General features: G+C 41.5%; 1 protein-coding gene across 4 annotated transcripts in view; it reads right to left on the bottom strand.

The window, feature by feature from the left end:
• Window positions 1-8636, bottom strand: part of PICALM (phosphatidylinositol binding clathrin assembly protein) — a 65796-nt gene extending 57160 nt beyond the window's left edge. For all 4 annotated transcript variants that reach the window (XM_059492364.1, XM_059492380.1, XM_059492371.1 and 1 more), the window contains exon 1: window positions 8332-8636. In XM_059492364.1, the coding sequence (XP_059348347.1) occupies window positions 8332-8461 (130 nt within the window). In that variant the 5' untranslated portion in view covers window positions 8462-8636. The remainder of the gene's footprint in view (window positions 1-8331) is intronic.
• Between the last annotated feature and the right edge of the window lie 12196 nt (window positions 8637-20832).

The raw sequence follows: 20832 nt of genomic DNA, 5'->3' as shown, positions 1-20832 counted from the left end.
AGGATAATAAATCCAAATTCAGTCATTTCAACAAAAACCAGCTGATCCGATCATGGCTATATCAATGAAAGCTAAGGGACATGGACGTTCAGAGAATGAATTCAAAACTGAAATCTACCTAAAGATTCCAGTATCATTCTAAACAGTAAAGAAACTTCACTTCAAGAGAATAAAAGAACACAAGGATATTGTTCAAAAACACATTTTTCTTTTTTATCTGCAACTAGGATTTGAACTAGTTATGGTTCATGATGAATAAAAAGTAATTGCAAGTAAAATACCTGAAGTTCAGCCCTAAAACTTACAAACTGACTTAACTGCTTACATAAACATTAAACTCAAGTGCCCCTTGTGAGACAGAAGAATGAAAGCATTTTATGAGTAAGCAAGACTTGATGAAATCAGCCCCACATCAACCCAGAAATGAAGAATTGCTTTGGGAACTACAACTCCATGAGGCTGCAATACATAATCAAGTAAATACTCCCAACAAACTGATTTTAAAATGAAAGTTAGTTTTAATCTCTCCATAACAGTATACATCCCGAATTACGAACACCAGTGGCTTCTGGCAAATAGAAAAGGGGACAGAATTAAACATGATGAAATAACACCACCATCACAACCGTTTGAACAAGGTTTTACACTTCACATAAAAAAATAAGGTCAGATCCAGAATACAGAGTTGCTGATCAGAAAAATTCATGATGTTTGAAATAGGCTGCAATGATGGCTGAAACTACTATGATAATACTGGGCAGAAAAAGAAGGAAAGAGGATAAAGCAAATTGAAGTGTGATCCATTTTCAATTAAATATTGACCCATTGCTCAGCAAGAGTGGAGGTAGCAGCTAAATAAACCCAGAGCAACTGCAGGCAAATGCAGTGAAATGGTGATACAACTTCTGAACATATGGGAAGAAGTGGGGAAGAGAGGGACGTGCTACATAACACAACCAAACCCAAGACAAAAAGCACACACTTGAACTGCAAAAGAGGGGCACAGAAACACTTCAGGTCACTTACAGATCAGCACCCACCCCAGAAAAGCACAAACACACCCAACAGCAAAGCAAGCTACAGCAGCCCTTAAGGGCACCAAGGAGCATGAGGACACCAATGTCCACCTTTGGACAGCCAAGACATTCAACCGTCTCACCTGGCAGAGTAACACATCACAAACAACCAGAGCTGCTCTGAGTGGATTTACTGCCAGGTGAAGGTAAATATTTCTTTTTAAAATTAAAAATAAGTATTTAAAACATGCTTAATTCTGCCTTTAGCTTTGTAGCCTGAGTTTAATTTAAAACTTTGCATGTTACACACTTGGAGTTAAAAATCAAGTTGACTGTAGCAACTTTAGAAACTTATGCTGTGCAGATGCATACAAGTGGGTTGGTTTGGTTTTGTTGGGCTTATTTTTCTTTTTTTTGGAGCAAAAGTAATTAAGGAATTATATAAACCTCATTATCACCTTTTTGTAAATGGATAAAATAATGTACTTTTTTACAAGTTGTTAACGTGGACAATTTGTTTACATACTAATTGTTTAACTAGGACACAGCGTTATTAAGTATGCACAATTTATGCTTTAAATTTTATTAAATTATCGATTCAAAAAATCAAGAAAGGTTACAAACAATACAGGCACCTTGTTGATGTCATAACACACAGCCAGCAACTGGAATAGCTGAGCTACTGCAAGCACCATATTTAGAGTAAATATGTGAAATGCCAGAGCAGTTTCAACCCATGCAAACTTCTCACTTCCCACATCAGCAAAAGAATCACTCCTGCTAGAATGGCACCGCTGCTGGAGCATATGAATGTTGTGACTGAAGGCCTGCTGGCTTAGGAGGAAGCAATAAAGGACAGCAAGTAAAGATTTCAAAAGTGTCTTTTCAGGAGAAAAGGCAAAAAGGAGTTGATGAAGAGAATTAACATCAGTATGAATGAAAGTGCACAGGAAATCTCAGAATGAGTATAATCCCCACTTTTGGAGATTTTTAAATTTATTTTAGGTTTAGACTACTTATGACTACTTATGTCATGACCTGCATAAAAGTCTCAAGATTTCCCTTTATGCCACCACTGTCCACTCCAGTAATGCTGTATGCTTCATTCTGTGAATTAACATGCCCAAGTCAAATTTTGATGTAGGTCTCATTCATTTTCACCCTCTCTTCTGAGGAAAAACTTATAAAAGCCTAATTTACCCTTGTATACTATTGCAAATTATCCAGATAAGCATTACTTTAATAAAGCTCCTTTAGCAAAATAGCACAGGAGATTTTTAGTCACAATCAGAAAATCCAGTGTATTTGCTAAATCTGTATGAAATGCTTAACTTCATTAAGTTATTCTCACACAGTTAAATACAGCTTAGTCCCCTAATTTCTAAATTCCCAATACCCGATTTGTGACATATTACTCATAACTCGGATTTATCCTCAGTAGATTTGAGACAACCACACCTCAGCACTGAATTTACTAACATTATCTTTAAGTTTAGAAACTACCAGTTAATTGATAAAGCTCTGATATAAACTAGGGGTAAAATACAAAGTAGAACAATATTTCTCCTTCAAGTTTTGAAGGATACAATTACTTTGAATTTACTAAGAATTCATAATCTGCCCACTCATGATCATACTTCACAATGGAGAAAACGGCCAGAAGAGCAAGGAAAACACCAAGCCAAATAACTTTATAGCAACAAAAGCTTCTTTTCACTTGATTGCATTCTTTTTTGTTAGTTACTTGTTGGTTACTTTTAATCAGCTGCAGATACAATCAGTAATAAAATCTCTCTCATACCCAAGGCTTTGCAAGATAACATTAAACTCCAAATTGCAGCTACTCCCAGAGTTAAGACTTTGACCCGCAGGAAATCTAAATGGCTAAATTCTCATAGGCATGAATAAAAAGTTTGCAGCAGAAGAGTTTGCTAAAATACTCAAAAGGACACATACTTGAGATTATTGCTTTAGACTTGTATTGCAAACTACTTGAAAATATTAAATTACTGCCCCAGTAGAAGGCTTTGAGACTTTATACACAAGTCATTTACAATTCTTACCTGATTTCTACTATCATGGTTGAGAAAGAGCTACTTCAGTACACAGAGAAGTGGACATAGCCTACCAGCAGTAAAGCTACTATGTGCTATTTTTAAAGGATTAATTGATGTGTGAGATGCTTTGAGTGAAAATGTTTTAACAGCAGTGAAAATTTTCAATTGAAGAAAGCTGTTTAATAAATTAAGCTTTCAAATACAAAAGGTGTCTCGTCTCCAGAAATAATGTTGCATTTTCCAGAGGGAGTGAGACACCAGTAATGGTTTTTAAGTGAACTTTCCCAGAATTCTACCATCATCAACAAATCATGTACTTTACATAAGGCACCAAATGCAAAAGTCAGGAAGCCTTAAATTCCACATTGGATAAGTAATCTCTTGTATTATTATGCAAACTACCATTACTTTGTGAGACAAGCCATCAGGGACAACTTAAAATTTTCACATCTACAAATCAAAAAGTGATTTTAGGATTAGGAACTGAAGACTGAAATAGATCATTAGGTCACAGGCTGAACGGCAAAGAATGTTTCTCCCAAGTGTCCCTTTTAGAAAATACAAGATATGACAGCACGATTAAAAAAATAATTAAGAAAAATCTCAGCTAGGGCTATACCCAAAGTTACATGAGACCTGAATGCTCACTGCTACTGGGAAACAATGGTGGTGGTATGAAGAGTCACAGGAAGCTGATTGCAGGTGTCCTACAGCTTCTCCTCCTTAGCTCCTGCCTCTTACCTCATCTGAAGCAGAATACTGCTTCAGGCTAAGCAAAATAAAACAACAGCTGCACAACTACACAGCTATTCTTTCTGCAAATGAGCAGCTGTAGGAGAAAATTGTCCCTCTGGCAGCCAGGAGGAGCATGATAGTTCTCATACTCTACTAAAAGGCACGAACAAATATTCCAAAGGAATTCCAGTAAAAAGTAAGAAAGTTGGCTAAAGAAAGAAACTATGAAGGAATCACAGAAAAAACTCAGAAAGAAAACTGAATACTTCAGAAGAAAGTTGTAATAATGCAATTATCTGTATTCGGAATAATTACAGTTACAAAGAACATTTCTAAGCAAAAATAAAAATGGACTGCCTCCAGAAATTTAAGTCAATTACAAAAAGGAAACAGAACTGCAAGAAACCTCAGGTGATTCTGCCAAAACCAGAGACAAAATATGAGTTAGTTGAAGCACTTAAATACCATAAAAGGAATGTGGATAATCTGTGTCTACTGTAGAACACAGTAGTACCCACAGAACTAGGAGTTAATTCACCTCATCACCCAGGTACACTTTAGCATAAAAAGGCAAGTGAACCCTTACAACGCTGGCTTTCCCAGCTTCCCTACAAATCTCTTGGGTGATCCAGCAAAAAGCAATGATCTTTGTTCCTCAGCTCTCCAAGTTACCCTTTTTGTACCATCTCAGTTTGAAATAGAAGCTGTCCCCAGCACAGACATGAAGCAAGAGTTTCTCACCTGGCTTTTCTCTATCCCAGAGGCAGCTTCCAGACAAAACCAAAGCAGCTGACATTAGTGATTTAGGAATTAAGTTCCCAACAAGTTCCTTCGAGTTTACTCTGCCTTACACAGCTTCTCATAGACATCTACTCAATACAGGGCAGGGTTCTGGTTTACTGCCTTCCTTAAAAATATGTGTTTTCTTTCACAATAAGAAATCAAGGAAATTACACTCTGGCTTAATTATAGAGATATTTCCTGTTAAGAATGGGTAATTACAGCATCACAACTTCCTTCCAAGTCATCCTTCCACATTCTCATTTAAAGAGGGCTACTCCATTAGCTACAAGCAGATAGGGTTACGATGCACACTCATTCAAGAGGCCAACCCTAAACGAGTATCACAACAAAGCTGTTTAAATACACTCCACAACACACACATGTACACAAACATTGTTATGATACTGAGCTATCCCTGCTACAGCAGCTTCACTGAACCAAGCCAGTGAAATTTACTAGGCATTAACTTCAGATATTCCTAATATTAATTATCCACCACACATACAAACACACCTCCCTCTCTGAGAATCACATAAAGAAGGAGTGAAAACTGGCAACAAGTTTCCCAGCACCATTTATATTGTAACAACCCAAAGCACTTGTTCTTAGCATCACTATCCAACACTCAACGTGGGGACAAAAAAGCTACCTAGAAAGAAAGGGTTGTACCAATCTGTGTGTGCAAGTTAAACCCACAAACCAGTTTAGAGCTCCCACTGCTCAGATAGGTGTAAAAATGGGGACAAAGTCCTTGTGAAACTAGGTTTTCCCTAAAAGAAATTGATGAACTATGTTTTGAGGGTTCCAAGGCCATTAAACCTGATTTCTGTAAAACAAGTAATCCATCACAACAAGCACAGCATTCAGAACAGCAAACAGAATCCTTAACCCAGCTCTAAGCTCTAAGGCTGGACCTTCAAAACAGAAGAATAAAACAGTATCATGGATTCAAGTATACAGCCTCAAGATGATGTTACTACCTATCACAAGCCATGTCCACTTGTAAATTAGAAGTTTTTCTCCCCCAAACCAAATAACTAAGCTTTGTAATGGGAGAGAAAGCATTCTTTGAAACATACTACATTTTAACCACCATGAGCTAAGGAAAAAATTCCTTTTTAACTTCCTTGATAAAGATAACTATCACTCAGGAAAATAGAGGTAACCCAGGATGGAGAGCACGTCAGTTTTTAAACTCCACACACTGTCAGAAGCAAGATAAATAAGAATAGGAATAATTAAGTTCATGAGCATCTATGTTGGACTTTCCCCCATTTTAATGAGTTAACATGAGGCTGAGCTAGTTAAATCTGTTTGTGACAGCTCCAGCTTAATGAAGAAAGCATTTCAGTAACAGGACAGTCAGAAATCTTGAGATCTGTACAAGAAATACAGAAGCAAGAATGTATGTCATGGCCACAGAACATGCTGCAAGACTAACACTTCATTACAGGACAGTACAGGAAAACTCAACTCATCTGCTCACCAGGACACAACCTCTAGTAAGCTTTACCTCTATTATCATAATAAGCAATAATCAGAAAAATATTAGGGCAGCATGCTGCCTATGAAGACAGGTATATCAATTGTCATTTACAAAGAGATGTCAGTTCATAGGCCTTACCATGTTAAACTGTTTGTTGTAAAAGGAAGATATGTACAAATTGTTCAGAAGTGGGGCTTGAGTCACAGCTTGTGTAAAAAATATTTATTTTAAAGTATACAACCATAAAGGGTATGAACAAAGAAAAAGTTCAAAATACAAGACCATGTGTCATTTCCTGATGCCAGGAACTGAGACTTCTAATAAATATATTAGGGTACAAAACATCTAGCCATGATATATTTTAACCACTAAAAAGATTATTAAAAACCCAAGTTTTCCCTGCTTTGATAAAAATTCTCAGAGAGGCAGAAACTAAAACTCCTGACAGTCTAGAGTAGAAAAAGGAAACACAGAATTGGTCTTCTCATCCAGCAACTAGCAGACAGCTTTCTAAGGAAGTCCAGGCAACCTTCTGAAGCAGCACTCTGGAGGTCTCCATTAGGCTGTTGCCTAGCAGCCCTATCCAGAACATCACCCTTTTACACACACACACCCCCGCACCTGAAGAGCAGTTCTCTGGCCAGCTTCATATTCTTTTCAACACAGTTTATACCACAAAATAATTCAGCTCCTAAATGCCTCATTACTGAAACCCTACTTTTAGCACAATTACAGGCTAAGCCTGACAAAGTTTGTTTTCCAGCAAGCCTCACTGCTGCTGTGTGAAATCCAGTAACATCACCATTTCATACATATGCCATATGACAAGGGGTTCTCTCTACCTGCCAATAAGTTACTCAAAGCCCAAAGAGTTCCTCAGTGTTCTGACACCCTCAGCTAACCAAATACAACAAGACCACTCAGTTACTGTATCTTCAACCAAAAGATTAACTACATGAGGGCATACCAAAAAGAGTCAGAGGCAGCTGTTCTGGGACTACCCTAAAAATTAATCACATTGCTCTCAGGTACTTGCAGAACAAGAATTCCTTAAACCTTTAATATGCACACGTTTTAGTGGAAAGAAGAAAGAACTACAGAACTACAGTACAATTAATCCTACTACTATCATCTGGTGTTCTCATTTGGATACAGAGCAATTCAGAAGGCACAAACTCGAGACTCATGAAGACTCAACCTTCTCCTGCAGACGTGGGTGGGAGGAAGGGAGAAAGCACACATAGAGAAGGCACAGACACACAAATCTCTCCAGTATCTTTTATTATATATTTGGAAAAGTGAAAGGGGTGGGGGGGGCGGCTGTCCTTAAAAGGCCTAGAATAAACAGATGCAAGACAATAAGATATTCAGACCAAGAACTTCCTCGGTCCTGTGACCTTACAGCTTAGTGGAGAAACGCTAATGTGAACTTTGGTGTTCATCATTCTCCTCATAATCACTTGTACGGATCATAGTTGATAGAAAACCTTTCAAGCCTTCCCACCTTTGATCTGTTCTTAAGAGAAGCTGAAAAATGGCCAGAACCTGCATGGTATGTTAAGACCAGGTACCAAAGTTCTAAAGAAGTCCTCTTAGATACATCTTTCCAAGTGAATGAGACAGAGCAGAAAGAAGACTAAGAACATCCTCACTGAGAGAGATCTGCCCCTCAAACAGACGTTTCATACATTTTCCTACATGGAAGATTTACATGACTGTTAAAGAAGGAATTTTTTTTTCCCCTGGTAGATTACCTGGAAAATAATTAAGATAACTGATGAGCTATTCCTTCCTGAAACTCCTGCACCTCCTCTAGAGAATGGGGGAGCGCTGCCCTAGCACGACGCAAATGAGATCAATTAGTAAGGAAATTACAGCCCATTCCTCTGCCTGGCCTCCGTGGTTCTCTCTCTCCCTAAGAAAGGGGTACGGAGCAGGTCCTGTCCTTCAGCAGCTCACATTGTCCGGGGCCCTGTGCATAAGGAAGACTGGCAAGGCCCTTTTTGGAGAGCAGATACACTGAACAGCCTCTCCCAGGCTCTCCATCGCCACGTCCCCGACCCTACGCCCCCGCCCTCGGGCTGTGCCCGACGCTGAAAGCCCGGGCTCCCCGCCGGAGGAGGCTTCCCGTCCCCACGAGGCCGGTGGGATGGGCGGCAGCCCCGCAGCGGGACCCCGGCACAGGCCGGGCAATCCCGCTCCCCGGCGGGACGCTCGGAGAGATCCCTGGGCCGCCGTCCCTGCCGGTACTCACAGTCCAGGTGCTTCTTCTTGGGGCCCATCACCTCGTGGGTCGTGGCCTTGCACACGGTTTTCGAGACGGCCGAGCCGGTCACGCTGTGCTGCGCCGCCGTGATGCGGTCGGTGAGGCTTTGGCCGGACATGGCGGGTTCGCTGGCGGCGCTGGAACCGAGCGCGGCTCCGCTCCCTCCTCAGGGGCCGGGACGGGAGGAGTCGCCGGGGGGATGGAGCTGCGCGGGCTCCTCACCCCGCCGTGCCGCAGGCGGCCCCCGCTCCGCCCTCAGGGACGGACCTGTCACCCGAGCAGGGACCCCTCCTCCTCCTCCTCCCGCCCCCCTCCCCCGGCCGCCGTCCCCTCCCCCTGCGCGCCCGCCCGGCCGGGGACAGGGACACGCACTGGGCGCCGCAGGAAAATGGCGGCGGCCGAGCTCCTCCTCGGGCCTTGCCGGGCCTCTCCCGCGTCACGTGACCGCCCGGCGCCCCGCCCGCGTGACACGCACCGCCCCCCTCAGCGCGGCGGGCGCGGCCGGGGCGGGAGCCGGAGCCGCTCCTCGGGCCGGGAGCGCTTCTCCCGGGATCCCCGAGTCCGGGGCACCCTCCCCTGTCCCCGACTGCCCTTCCCCTTGGGGAGCCTCCCGTTCCTATGGGCACGCTCCCCTCGGGAGATTCGGTGAGCCCCTGTTCGGGTTCAGCGCCGGGTAAAGTCTCCGTGGAGCGAGTGGGGGGTGTCTCCGCCCCTGAAGGAAGTAATTTTGTGTTTCTCAGCCTGCAAAGTTTTTTGGAAGCTCCTTTGGTATCACCTTAGGCTAGGGAAAGCTCAAAGGGAAAAAAATCTGTTCTTAGGCAGCGAAGGGTTCGGAGCCGGCTGGTTGCTGCGATCGGGCTTCTCTTCGGAGTTACTTTTACTTGAAAGCTGGCCAAAAATGTCTCGAATGTGCATCACGGCTAGCATAAAAACACTGGTGGTTTTCAGGTCTTTCATGTTTAGCCTCCCACCGTTCTGCTAGTCAGCTAATGCTTCTTGGACCTATGCGGCAGCTCTGTCCTTGTCAGCCTGGGATTTTGTACGAAGTTACTCGGTTTCTGTTCATAAAAATCATAAAAATCAGAAAAAGGTGCCTTCTCCCAGCCTGGTACCTACAGCTGTAACCCTGGCTACGTGTGACAGACAGTGACAGCCAGTGACAGACAGTGGGGAGCGGCTCCTGGGCGCCCTCAGCTCCCAGCGCCCCTTGCCCAAGAGCCGCCCCAGGCTCCCGCTCCCTGCAGCTTCCATTGCTCCTTGCAACACTGCTCCTCTCCTCCTCCCCGAACACACAGCAGTGAATAACACGGCAAAACCACAGGCTTCCAGCAGACAAAGTTCTTCCTCTCCCAGAAGTGCCTCCTGAGCAGCTGTTTTGTAAGTGCCCCCCATCCATGAAGCCACTGAAATATTTATTGGGCAACTTAAAGAGAAGCAGTGTACAAATGATACTCAGCTCTGTCTGCTTGACAGGATGTGTAAGTAGCATTATCTGTTTATAATGCGTGAAAGCTGAACCTAAATAATGCTATTTATGTGTGTGTGTGTGTCAGGAAGGCTAGCAACATGTAGAACTTGCTTTCTTCATAATGCCAAACTCTTTGAGGATACTGCTGTATTTGTATTTCTTAGCTCCTCCTGAACTACTTTAGGACTCCCAAATATCCAGGCTGGGGAAGTAAATCACTGATGTATACAGCAGCAGACTCTGGCATAAGACAGCTTTAGCATAAAGCTTCACACTTTGGAAGCACAGGGGCTGCTATAGGCTAGTGATACAGCAACACACATTGGTATTTTTTATGCTAACTTCAACTAGGACCTGGATTTCAACACCCCATTTCAAGCTGCTATTTGGAGAAACTCCATGGAATTCGCCTGAGTAAATTAGGCTCCATCAGTTCTTCTTAGATGATGCCTGTCACTTTCTCCAGGAGCAGTGAAACTGTCCAAACAGAGGAAGCTTGTGACTCTAGGAGTTACTGAGACCAGATTTGGACAAAATATCTCATTCCTAAGGGAACAGAAAGTGACCTCGATCTTAGAAGTCCAAAACTAAAAATAAATTTTCCCTTTTTTACATCTCTTCTTGTTCACAGAAAGCTCACAGTTTTACTCCACAGTTAAAAAATCTGCTTTTAATGCTTGTTCATAAGCAGAAATGGATGAGAGAACTGATGGCAAAATGTATTTTGATAATTATTTGTTGCTTTTTAATTGCTTGGGAGGCACTTGATGCCATTACAGCAAGAAGCTTGAAGCACTATGATAGATAATATCTGAGCACCTCCCAAAGATTTGGAAATTGAAATCAAAATATTATCTCTTTTCCTTTCCAACCTGGAGAAAACAAGATTGATTAGCTTGTAACTCATTTGTTTTTGTTTGTGTGCCTGGATGTGCTTGAAAATGAAAGGAGGAAGGAGTACATATCTGAAGAGAAACTACTCCAGAGATAGGAGTCCTATATTTAGTGAAGCAGCAAACCTAAACAACATTCTTTTCTCTTGTGAAAAGTTCTTCCAGGATCTGGATCTAGCTCTTGTGAAAGTGCTGTATCATACATTCATAAGCTCCCCAAAATTGACAGTATTTAGCTGGTATTCAGCTATCCTGGAAGGACAAACAAGCTAACAGATCTTTTTCTTCCCATGTGTATTGTATAGTACTGAAAACCTAACCTCAGCATGACCTCTGCAATTTATTATGTGTATCATTTTCTTGCAACAATGTCATTTCCACTCAGTGAGGTGCCTGTCACACTGACATGTCTGCAGTCCACCAGGGTGATTTGGTGTTCCCAGTGCTGCTGGCATCCATGCTCTTCCTCATTGCTTCATGGAATCAGTATTAGGAGAGCCATGGGTTGGGGGCACTATGAATTAGATTCAGATCTCAGCCAGGTGTTTTGGCTGAATTTCAGGTCTATTAGAAATCAGCCCATCTGTGCCACAAAACTAGAGAGGAACAAAGCTGAGCATATGCTGATAAACCATTGCAGGCTCATTACCAAGGATTTGAGGCCATATCTGCTAACAGCAACAAAAAAAAATCCTATCAGCCATAATTTGGGAAGCTAAGGGGTCTAGTGAAGAGAAGTTGAAAAGAGAGAATGAGTTTGAAATAGGGATGGGTACTGGAACAACTGAAGGGAAATGGTAAGAGTGATGGGGCAAGGAAGCAATGGGGAGGAAAAGCAAGGGCGGCAAAGCCACCTGTGTAAGGTTGGGAAATGCCCTATCAGTGTTGTATAAATGATTTGGAAATAAGTTTCAATCCAAATGTTTCCCATGACCCATTTAAAGGATCACTGCAGTTTCATTTGCTCTTAAGGGTTATAGTATTTTCCCCAGCTTTTCAGGGAAGGTGTTTTTGATGTTAGCTCCAGGAATTAAGCATCTGAGTAGACATAAGATGTAGAATAGACTGGAAGAAATAGAAAACACCAGCTTCCCAAATGTAGCTCTCTATGACATTTGTCCATGTCTGTGGCCACTATATGGTCCCATTTCTTGTGCACCTCTGGCAACAGAGAACTCCAGAGCGGCTGCTCAGCTAGAACCAGGCCACTCACTGACCATATGCAGAGATCTACAGTTAGTGATGCATTTTTGAGTAGACTAATTAGTAGAACTGTGCCAGTTTAACTCCAGTGTATTAATTTCAAAACCATGTTCAAGCAGTTTGGCAAAGATTTACCCAATGTTGTTTTTCCATGACAATAGCAAGAATTCAATATAATTTGCATCACCATAGAAACTTAACAAATAATTTTATGGACAATGATAAACTTTTTCCAGCAATGCTTCTAAGAAGATAAGTAAATTAAACTGGAACAAAGAAAAATTATGGTTAAAATAATGCTTGTTAGTGGCACAATGAAATGAAGTAGTCCAGGAGTATGGTTCTTGTTAACTCATTCATGCTGCCAACAAGAGCAGAAGGCAACAGAGGTAGGCAAGGTGGCCACATTGCTTGGCTAGGAGGGAAGGAGGCAACAGGATCATTTATCACTGCAATCTGGAATATTTCAAAATAGTAATGAAACACAGTGGAGTTAGGATACTTTTTAAAGTGATATACCTCTTCACTACTCCAAATGTCCACAGGTTTTCCTTTTGCTTCACTTGTATTCAGTTTCTGGTCCTTCATGCTTTTAGTACTCAGCTCCTTCCTTTCATAATGATCATTACTTCATGTTAATTCCTGTTTCAAATACATCACCCTTATCCACCCAAATACCCACCCTGAGTCTATCCAGAATTTTCCTGCTGAAAGTGACATTGAGCTCTTGCTCTGCATTTCTCTCATATCACCTGTGTTTCTTCAAGCTCCACACTGTCCTCACTACTATTCCAAATCGATCAATCCTCAAATCTATTCCAACTCACTCCTTGCAAAGACAACTTCCTCAAGTCTGTAGTGAATCAGAGATCTCTTTCACAATTCTCTTCCCTCTTTTTGGAAATAGTGACAACTTTCATGTTTCTTTTGTTCCTTTTAAATTTCCTCTTTTGTGCCTCTCTCTGTAAGGCAAATATCCAACTTCCTTCCTCATCTGAGCTCTGCAGCTTGTGGCACCTTCTCACGCAGCTCCAGTTATCTAGTAGTTGATGTCCCTTGCAGTGCTGTTCCCTGAAAAGAGGCTGACTTTGTCAATAAAGAAAGCAGCTGTCCAAAAGCTAATGTGATTTTGACATGATAAAAGCATGTAGGAAGGGACAAAAGTGAGTCAATACCATTGCACAGGAGGGTAGCAATCAGAACTAATTTTTTTCACTTAGGAGCAGGACATCTGTGTAGGAGCTCCCAGGCCTCATGAGAGTATCTAAGTAGAGGCCAACAACAAATATGATGCTTCTGAATCCTCTTGTGTGTTCTAACACCTTTCTCTTCTTGTCCTGACATGAAACTTGCACACTGCAAGATTGATTGTGTCATTCATGCTGCGAGCAGGATTCCTACCTGGCTGACAAATGCACATAGTAAATGTCTTTGAGTGTGAGAGAGAAAGGAAACAAGCTCCCTTACATTTTGTTCACACTTCCCAGAGGATGTGTCAAACACTGACACCTCTGAAGAGCAAGAGGCTTTCTGTCCTCTGCACCTGCCACGCATTGCCCATCAGCAAACATTCCTAATGCACTCCTGCTGCTCTCTTTCCTGCTGTGGTTTTTCACACATCATTTCTTGGCAGTGGGCACTCTCACAGTAACTCAGGTGCTGAACAAGGAAAATCAAACCTTACAGCACAGCCTCACCAGCATGGTAAGTGCCCCTATACACTTCCCCAACATTTCTGTAGACCATCTATCATACAGGGAAAAAAAAAATGGCCCCATCCCTGCTAGTGACACTTGTCCTATCCCTTCTTCCTAATTTGATGTTGAAAACCTAGGGCCTTGCTGCCAAATGCTTCTCCCCATCCTTGCAGGCTGGCAGTGTTTGGGAGACTTGGCAGGAGAGAGCATTTGATAAGAATCCTTCTCTGGGAACCTCTGAGAGGGCACTGGCATTCATTTCACTTCCTTGCCAGTTCACAAACACCAAGCCAGCAGGGCAAGTACAGGAGGAACTGCATTCCTTTTGGGCTCCTGTAACTCGGAAGCAGCCCCTATCATTTCCTTCAGTCACCTTTGAGCCAAAAGCAAGCAGAACACACTCCAGCCCCAAAGGAATATTTTTAAGTAAAGATATAAGCAAAAAAGCAGGCAGGGTATCAATGGAACAGCCACTGCTGCCAAGCTAAAATTGGTACTCATTCTCACACTCTTGCACACATATAAGTGCAGCAGAGCTTAATCAATTCCCTCATTAATGTTGAGGATCATGTGCTCGTGCTCTGTGTCTGGGAAAGCTTTACACCCACATGAATTTTGATGTGGAGCTGAAACAAAAATGTGGATGCTGGCAATGCGAGCTATAGAGAGTAAATAGCTGGGGCCTGCCAATGCTGACTTGAATGGGGCTTCTTACCCAGAAGAAAACCTACATGTGAAAAGTATTCTCATTATCAGGTCTGTGCAGTAAAAGTGAATCCTGGTTTTCTTCCTCAAGCAAATCAATCCTTTTATGCCAATGAGCTGGCTTCAAGCCCTGTATGGGTCGGTTCCACTCTCTGGTCTTCATGTGAGATCTGAGTCTTGCCCACTGAAATGAGTCAGGCTATCGGTGTTTGGCTCTGTGCTTCAGGGGTCAGTGACTGCATTTACACATGGGCAAGACTTCATGCTGATTAAATCAAACTACTGCACTGAAAAGAACATTAACTAAATGCCTCCTAACATTCTGATGGTGTATAAGCTATTCTATATCTTAAAATCCATAGAGGATTTGTCCTAATTCATTCCAGTAAACACAAGTACATAAATGAAAGTGCTTTCTGTTTAGTAAATTAGAGGAAATGCATGAAAAAAAAAGTTAATGGCAATTTAAAATTGCTTTCTTTTTCAAGATCCGAGAAGCAAAGAATTGTGAGTAATATCGGAATGAATGTTCTCACATTCTCTGTCACCCTGTGTTTCCTAGATTTATTTCTTAGAACTCAAAAAGCAATACTTTCTTAGTAGTAGTGGCACAGCAGGCTTGTCTTGATAATGTGCTTCAGCCACAAGCCTTGTCTAGAAGTGATTGAATAATATGTTTTGCTTGTCTTCTCTACTGAAACCAGGGACAGATGCAGGCCAGATGTTAATATCAGGGACACAGCACTCTGTTTACAACTCTGTGTTGGGCACTCACCTTTCTGACAGCTCAATGGCCTTGAGGAGATCCCACAGTGGAGGGCCAAATGCAGGAGAATGCAAAATCACAGTCCTGACTCAGGCTGTGCTGTCTCTACAGCTCCCCACTGCTTGTGGCTAGTGTTGAGGTGCCAGAGAGCGGATGAGATGATATCCCCTCTGGGAACAAGGGAGTTGCTAGCACTACTCCAGTGGAGTGGGAGAGGGGCTACAAGAAGGGTAAAATTTCCTTGGTAACCTCCCAATAAATCCGTATCAGTTTAAAGCTACAAGTGAATCTGGCAACAAACTTCTATGACTTCAGATCATAAGTCACCCACTGTGTTGAAAGCTGTTTGATGTGGATCTCTCCCCTGGCAACTGGCTGCAGGCCAACAAACTCAGTTTCTATGGATCACAAAATCACCACAGTTTTCACTCGTCACTTTTTTTCTGAAGGCAGGAATAAAGGGTAGTAGAGGATCTGTGGTTTTGGTGCATCCACCTTCCCAGTTCGTCTCTTTGTGCCACTTCCATGTGCTTTCAGTAATCAGTTAAGCATGCCTTTGCCTTTCATACAGCATCCCTTTTCAATGGAAATCCAGACATGTTGGCAGTGCTTGCTACCAGAGGAGTAAAGGAGTAACGATCCAAAAGAAATTACTACAGTCTCTCAAATTGCACTGGGATATTCTCAAGTCAAACAGCAGCCCTGAATTTGTTGGTGTTCACTTCTAATATTCTTCAAGAGAGCCTGTGCATTGCTGAAGACTTTGTGCATTGCAATAGCAGATGAAACCTAGGAAGAACTACAAAACCAAGATGCTGATGATTCTGGGCACCTGTGTTTTTTAACCCTCACAACCAAAAAAATCAGTGAATGATAAAGAGCAAAAATGGATAGCACATGCATTGAACTTATTCAGATTAAATAACACAGTTGGAGGAAAGGGGAGAAGATGAGTAGTTTGTGCGACATCATGTTGACCCGAAAGATCAGATGCCTAAAAGAATATTTTACTAAAAACAGTTGTACAGAAAAGAGTAATGTGGGCAGGTAAAACTGCAAATCAGATACTTTGGAGGTCCAAATTTCATCACATGGCAGTATACTTTCAGATGCTATATTCTGTTCCTATTGAATCTATGGCAAAATGCTTGCTGACTTCAAACAGAATAAGTTTTGTCCCTCTAAGCTATGAGTATGGCCAGCAATACTAATGCAGAATAGAAATAAATTGTGTAGGTGAAGAGTAGGGAGTTGGTGCTGGAAATTTAGTGCATGCCTAATCTTAATCCTTTTATTTTGCAATAAACTAAACCCTTTTACTCTTAGAACATTATATCAACCATTGCTTTTTTTGGTCCACAATATTTTACAGTCCATTGGCTGAAGTGATTATTGCTAATAAGCTTTATTTGGTAAATAATTTTTTAAATAGCTAACCCATGTTTTCAAAATCATTAGAAACATTCTTTTCAAACCAGAACTTTTTGATATTGCAGCCAGTTTTGCTCAAGACAGATCTTTGAACCTTTTCATTTGTATTCTCTTTCTTTTTACCTCCTCCTCTGTTGCACAATATTCGCTTTAGTGAAGTTTATCCAAATCTATATTCTTAAACCTTATCCTGAAAGTGGATTTGATAAATCTTTGTAATTGGTTGACAGCTCTCAACATTATAGCAGGTATCTGTGCATGGATGTGAAAATGAATAGCATAAAATGAACTACCGAACTTTTTTTTGCATTGAAGGAATTTTGCATCAAAACAAGCAAAATTGCCAGCAGTGTATCTGTAGTATTTTAAAATCAGATAAAAATAGGATTGCTGAATTCTTTAATTAACATAGCTGAAAGTTAGCCAAATCAGCTTTGGACACAGCAGGAGACGTACAGTTTGTCCTGATTTTGTGGGGAATGAAAAAATGTAATACTTGGCACATGAACTAACTGTGCTAACTTAAAATGTTACCAAAACATATTCAACTAAATCAAATACGGTGGTTTACCAGAGATTAGTACACACATTTTAACAGAACAGAAGAGCACAATTTTAAAGTTGTAGGTTGCTGAAAGAAACAAAATCTAGAGAAAGTGATTATCAGTGACATGAAAATTTTGAAGAATATTGCTTACATATTGAAATCAGTGAGGTCCTTCAGCCAAACTCTGGTGTTCTTACTGACAGAGATTAACATCATCCCCTATGAACAGTTCTGTTCATTTGGGAATCCAGTCTTTTATGGCAAATAAAATCTCAAGGTGTTTCAACTGGAGTGAACATTTTCCATTTCAAGATGTTAAAACCCACCACTTTTTCATTTCTGTGTGCTCAGTTGCATAAAAAAGGGTTTTGATTAGGTTAGAGGTATAATATTATGATGGGGAGAAATTCTTTATTAAACAGAAACAAACATCAACTGAGTAAACATCATTAGTGCTTACAAAATCTAGACTAGATGTAGTAGCTCCCTGTGTATGAACTTCAGTGTCTTCCTAAGCAGATACCTTCTTGTCGAAATTTTAGACGAGAGTTCTGTCATTCTCAGATATACATCCTTAAGCAAAGAAACTCATGAAAAACTTATGAAAAGCCCAATTAGAAAACCTCTGATGAAATCAAATGCGGCTTTTGAAACAGTCCTGTTACAGAAAGGTAAAACTGATTTTTCAGTTTCACTGAGGCAGTGAGGACTAAATCCAGAGAAATTTCTTGAGGAAGGACTTTGCTACCCTCCCTGCAAAGCTTTATGGTTTAAAATTGCAGTTCAAATTCCTGCTAGTAAGGTGAGGGGGATATTCATTAAATTAGTTCATGTGGCAGTTGCTCTCCCTATTCACTTTTCTGTAGACAACCCAGCTCAACTTGGGTAACACTGGCCCCTGTATGAGAGGGCTGTGTGCAGACAGTTACCAAATTTACCTTTAGTGGCATTTTCTGCCTTTAGAAATTTTATTTTTGTTCAAGAATTTTATTATGAAGACTGCCTCATTCCCAGATATAACATTTCATGGTTTGGGAAGAAGCAGCTACCTGCAGAACTTGTCTAAATTGCCACATCCCTTGGTGTTTCTCTAGTCCAGAGCACTTTGTTTCCTACAAAATACAGCTCATCCCCTCAGAGGACTGAGTTTCCCTTGCATGGATGGTTTGCTTGTTAAAAAATTTGCCTTCAGAAACCACAGTATACCATGAGCACCCTTAGGCAACAGTTCCCGAAATAGGGGTTCTGACCAAAATTAAGTTATTGTCCCAGGGCTGTGAACCAGTCTGAAAGGGAACTTGCAGTGAAGAGTTTCTCAAAAGCCAATTGGACTGCACCTTACTCTTTTACCAGCTTCCATCTTTCAGATGTCTGTGAGATGTATTCTATAGTCACAATGGGTGAGGATTATAGTGGTTCTTCCATTTTACAGACAATAAACACCAAGACAGCAGGCACAAAGACAAGAAAGGCCCTGCAGATTAGAGGGTGAGGCAGAAATCTTGCTTTTCCTCAAGTCAGAGCCACTGATTCCCTTTGCAGCACACTCCAAAGGGCTGTGACCCCTTTAAGTGAGACACGATTTTGGGCATCGTTTCTCAAAGATCCTGAGATCTCTTCTCTACACCAAACCCATACTCCTTTGGTGGGGGAGGTAGGATGACTCAGTCACTCCACAGGCTCTCTGTCGCTTCTCCCTGATACTTACTCGCAAGAAAAGCAGAATGCATCCATGCTCTTTGGTAAACAAAGGCATGTGTGGGAGCATTTGTCCCCTTAGAGACTTAGAGACATTGCATGGGTAGATGAAGCAGATCTAAAAACAAAGACATAATTCCAGTGCTCTAGCAAAAACATCTGGCCAGCACTGTCCCTTAAAAAAACAGACTGGAGGAATGTAAACATATGTTTGGCTCACAAAGGAGTCGTTACATAAATGTTAATAATGAAGAGGATTTCCCATGAGTATGAGAGCTTTTGACAGAACTTTGATTCCATGCAGTGTACAAGTCTCAGGAGCCACATGCTCTGTCTTAGAGCTGTGCTGACACTTCTCTGAGTACTAAGAAGCAGCAAGGGCATTTGCTGTAGCACAGGAACAGAACTTTGATGATAGTCAGTGAAGTTTGCACAGCATCATGTTGAAGCAACTCTGTGTAATTAAACAGTTCCACTGATTATGTGGAACATGTGAATATCTAGCTATGATCCCACAATGGTAAGGCAGCTTCCCTTAGGTTACCTAAAGAAGATATCTGAGCATTATCATATCATTTGGCATAGCAAGGGCTATGGAGCCATTACATTTTTGCTGTTATGGCACTGAGATTCTTCTCTTTGCTTTCAGTGTTTGAGGTGTTATGATGTGACGTGCATGCCTTTTTCCTCCACAGTCAGGAGGTATTCCAGTTAAACTGACCTTTTGAAAGGGATGCTGAGGTTCTCACATGGCTGACATGACTCCAGGCTCCCACAAAGATCACAAGAACAGGGGACAACCTTAGGCTTTCTTTGCTGTGAATAGTGCCATTTAGCAAAGGGAGTGATTCACCATATCCAAAGTGAAGCCTGCTTTCAAACCATTAGGGTGAAGGCACCAGAGGACCAGTTTAGTAATCACCCTGTTTGCATTGCTTAAACAGACACTGTGAGCCTCCTCCTCTTCTCCCACTGTGGCCACCTCTTCGTCCTCCACCACCCTTGTTCTTGCAGCACTTGTGCTTCTGGGTGATGAATCTGACCAGGGAACTTAGCTGACTGAAAAATATGGCTGATGTTTATGTGGCCTCTTTTGCAGTGTTACTTTTTCAGTTGGATCAGAGTTCCCCGTTCCAGTTTGTGATGTGGCTCCGAAGTCTGTCAGCAGAGTAAAGGCAGTGAGAGGTGGGAATGTTCAGGTGAGAGTGGGAGTTCAGGGATATGAAAACCGTGGGTCTTTGGTGTCCAGTGACTGACTATTGAACCATGCTTTGAGACGGATACCTTCTGTCTGCCTTACCTGTTAAAGTCTTACTGCATGTGGTGCTCTATAAATAATGTCTTTTGAAACTATAACAAGCCTATTTTGAAAGAGAAACACAGTTACTGAATTTCCACTACAATTTATCTGCCAGCCCTCCTTCCTCCCCAGTGGCTGAACATATCACTTATGTATTTCACAAATGCAAAATAGAATACTCCACTGCTTTTTCCTTCATTTTTAAAATGAAACTGTGAGAATTCATCCTTTCAGAATGACTAAAAAAGGTAGCAGGACTTCTGCTCAGGGAGAAAGAGAGTGATCTAGATTTACAGCTTTAGAAAATTTCAAATAGTGAGAAAGACTTGAAACATTTAAAAGCCAGGATTCCTAAGCAAGCTTTTAATTGAATTTTTTAATATATATCAGAATTTCTGACCATATCCAAGGAGTTGCATAGTTCTATATAATGGCATTGGAAAGAGTTTTTAGTCAGAACGTCACTGACTTAGTTATTAATGCTGAAAATAACCTTTTTTTTCCCAAGCAATAAAATATGAGTTACAATTCTGAAGATGACACAATTCAAAGCATATTTATTTGCAGTGAAAATCTGCATCTGAAAGAGGAAATAATGGTTTGTTCATAACATTGGCTCTGAAATACACTCAACAGTGTCAGAGGGCCAGCTTTTCCAAGAAGATGATTCTGTGAGTGCCGCTGGTACCCAAAGAGCAGGTGATATATTATGTACCCTTGATCTATGGCTTCTAGCTACATTACCTGTTCTCCTAGTGATGTAATAACAAGGAGTCAAACT

The sequence above is a fragment of the Ammospiza nelsoni genome, chromosome 2, assembly GCF_027579445.1.
Source record: "Ammospiza nelsoni isolate bAmmNel1 chromosome 2, bAmmNel1.pri, whole genome shotgun sequence".
In the NCBI taxonomy this organism is placed as follows: domain Eukaryota; kingdom Metazoa; phylum Chordata; class Aves; order Passeriformes; family Passerellidae; genus Ammospiza; species Ammospiza nelsoni.
Note: the sequence above shows the minus strand (reverse complement) of the source record. Positions and strands in the feature narration are given on the sequence as shown.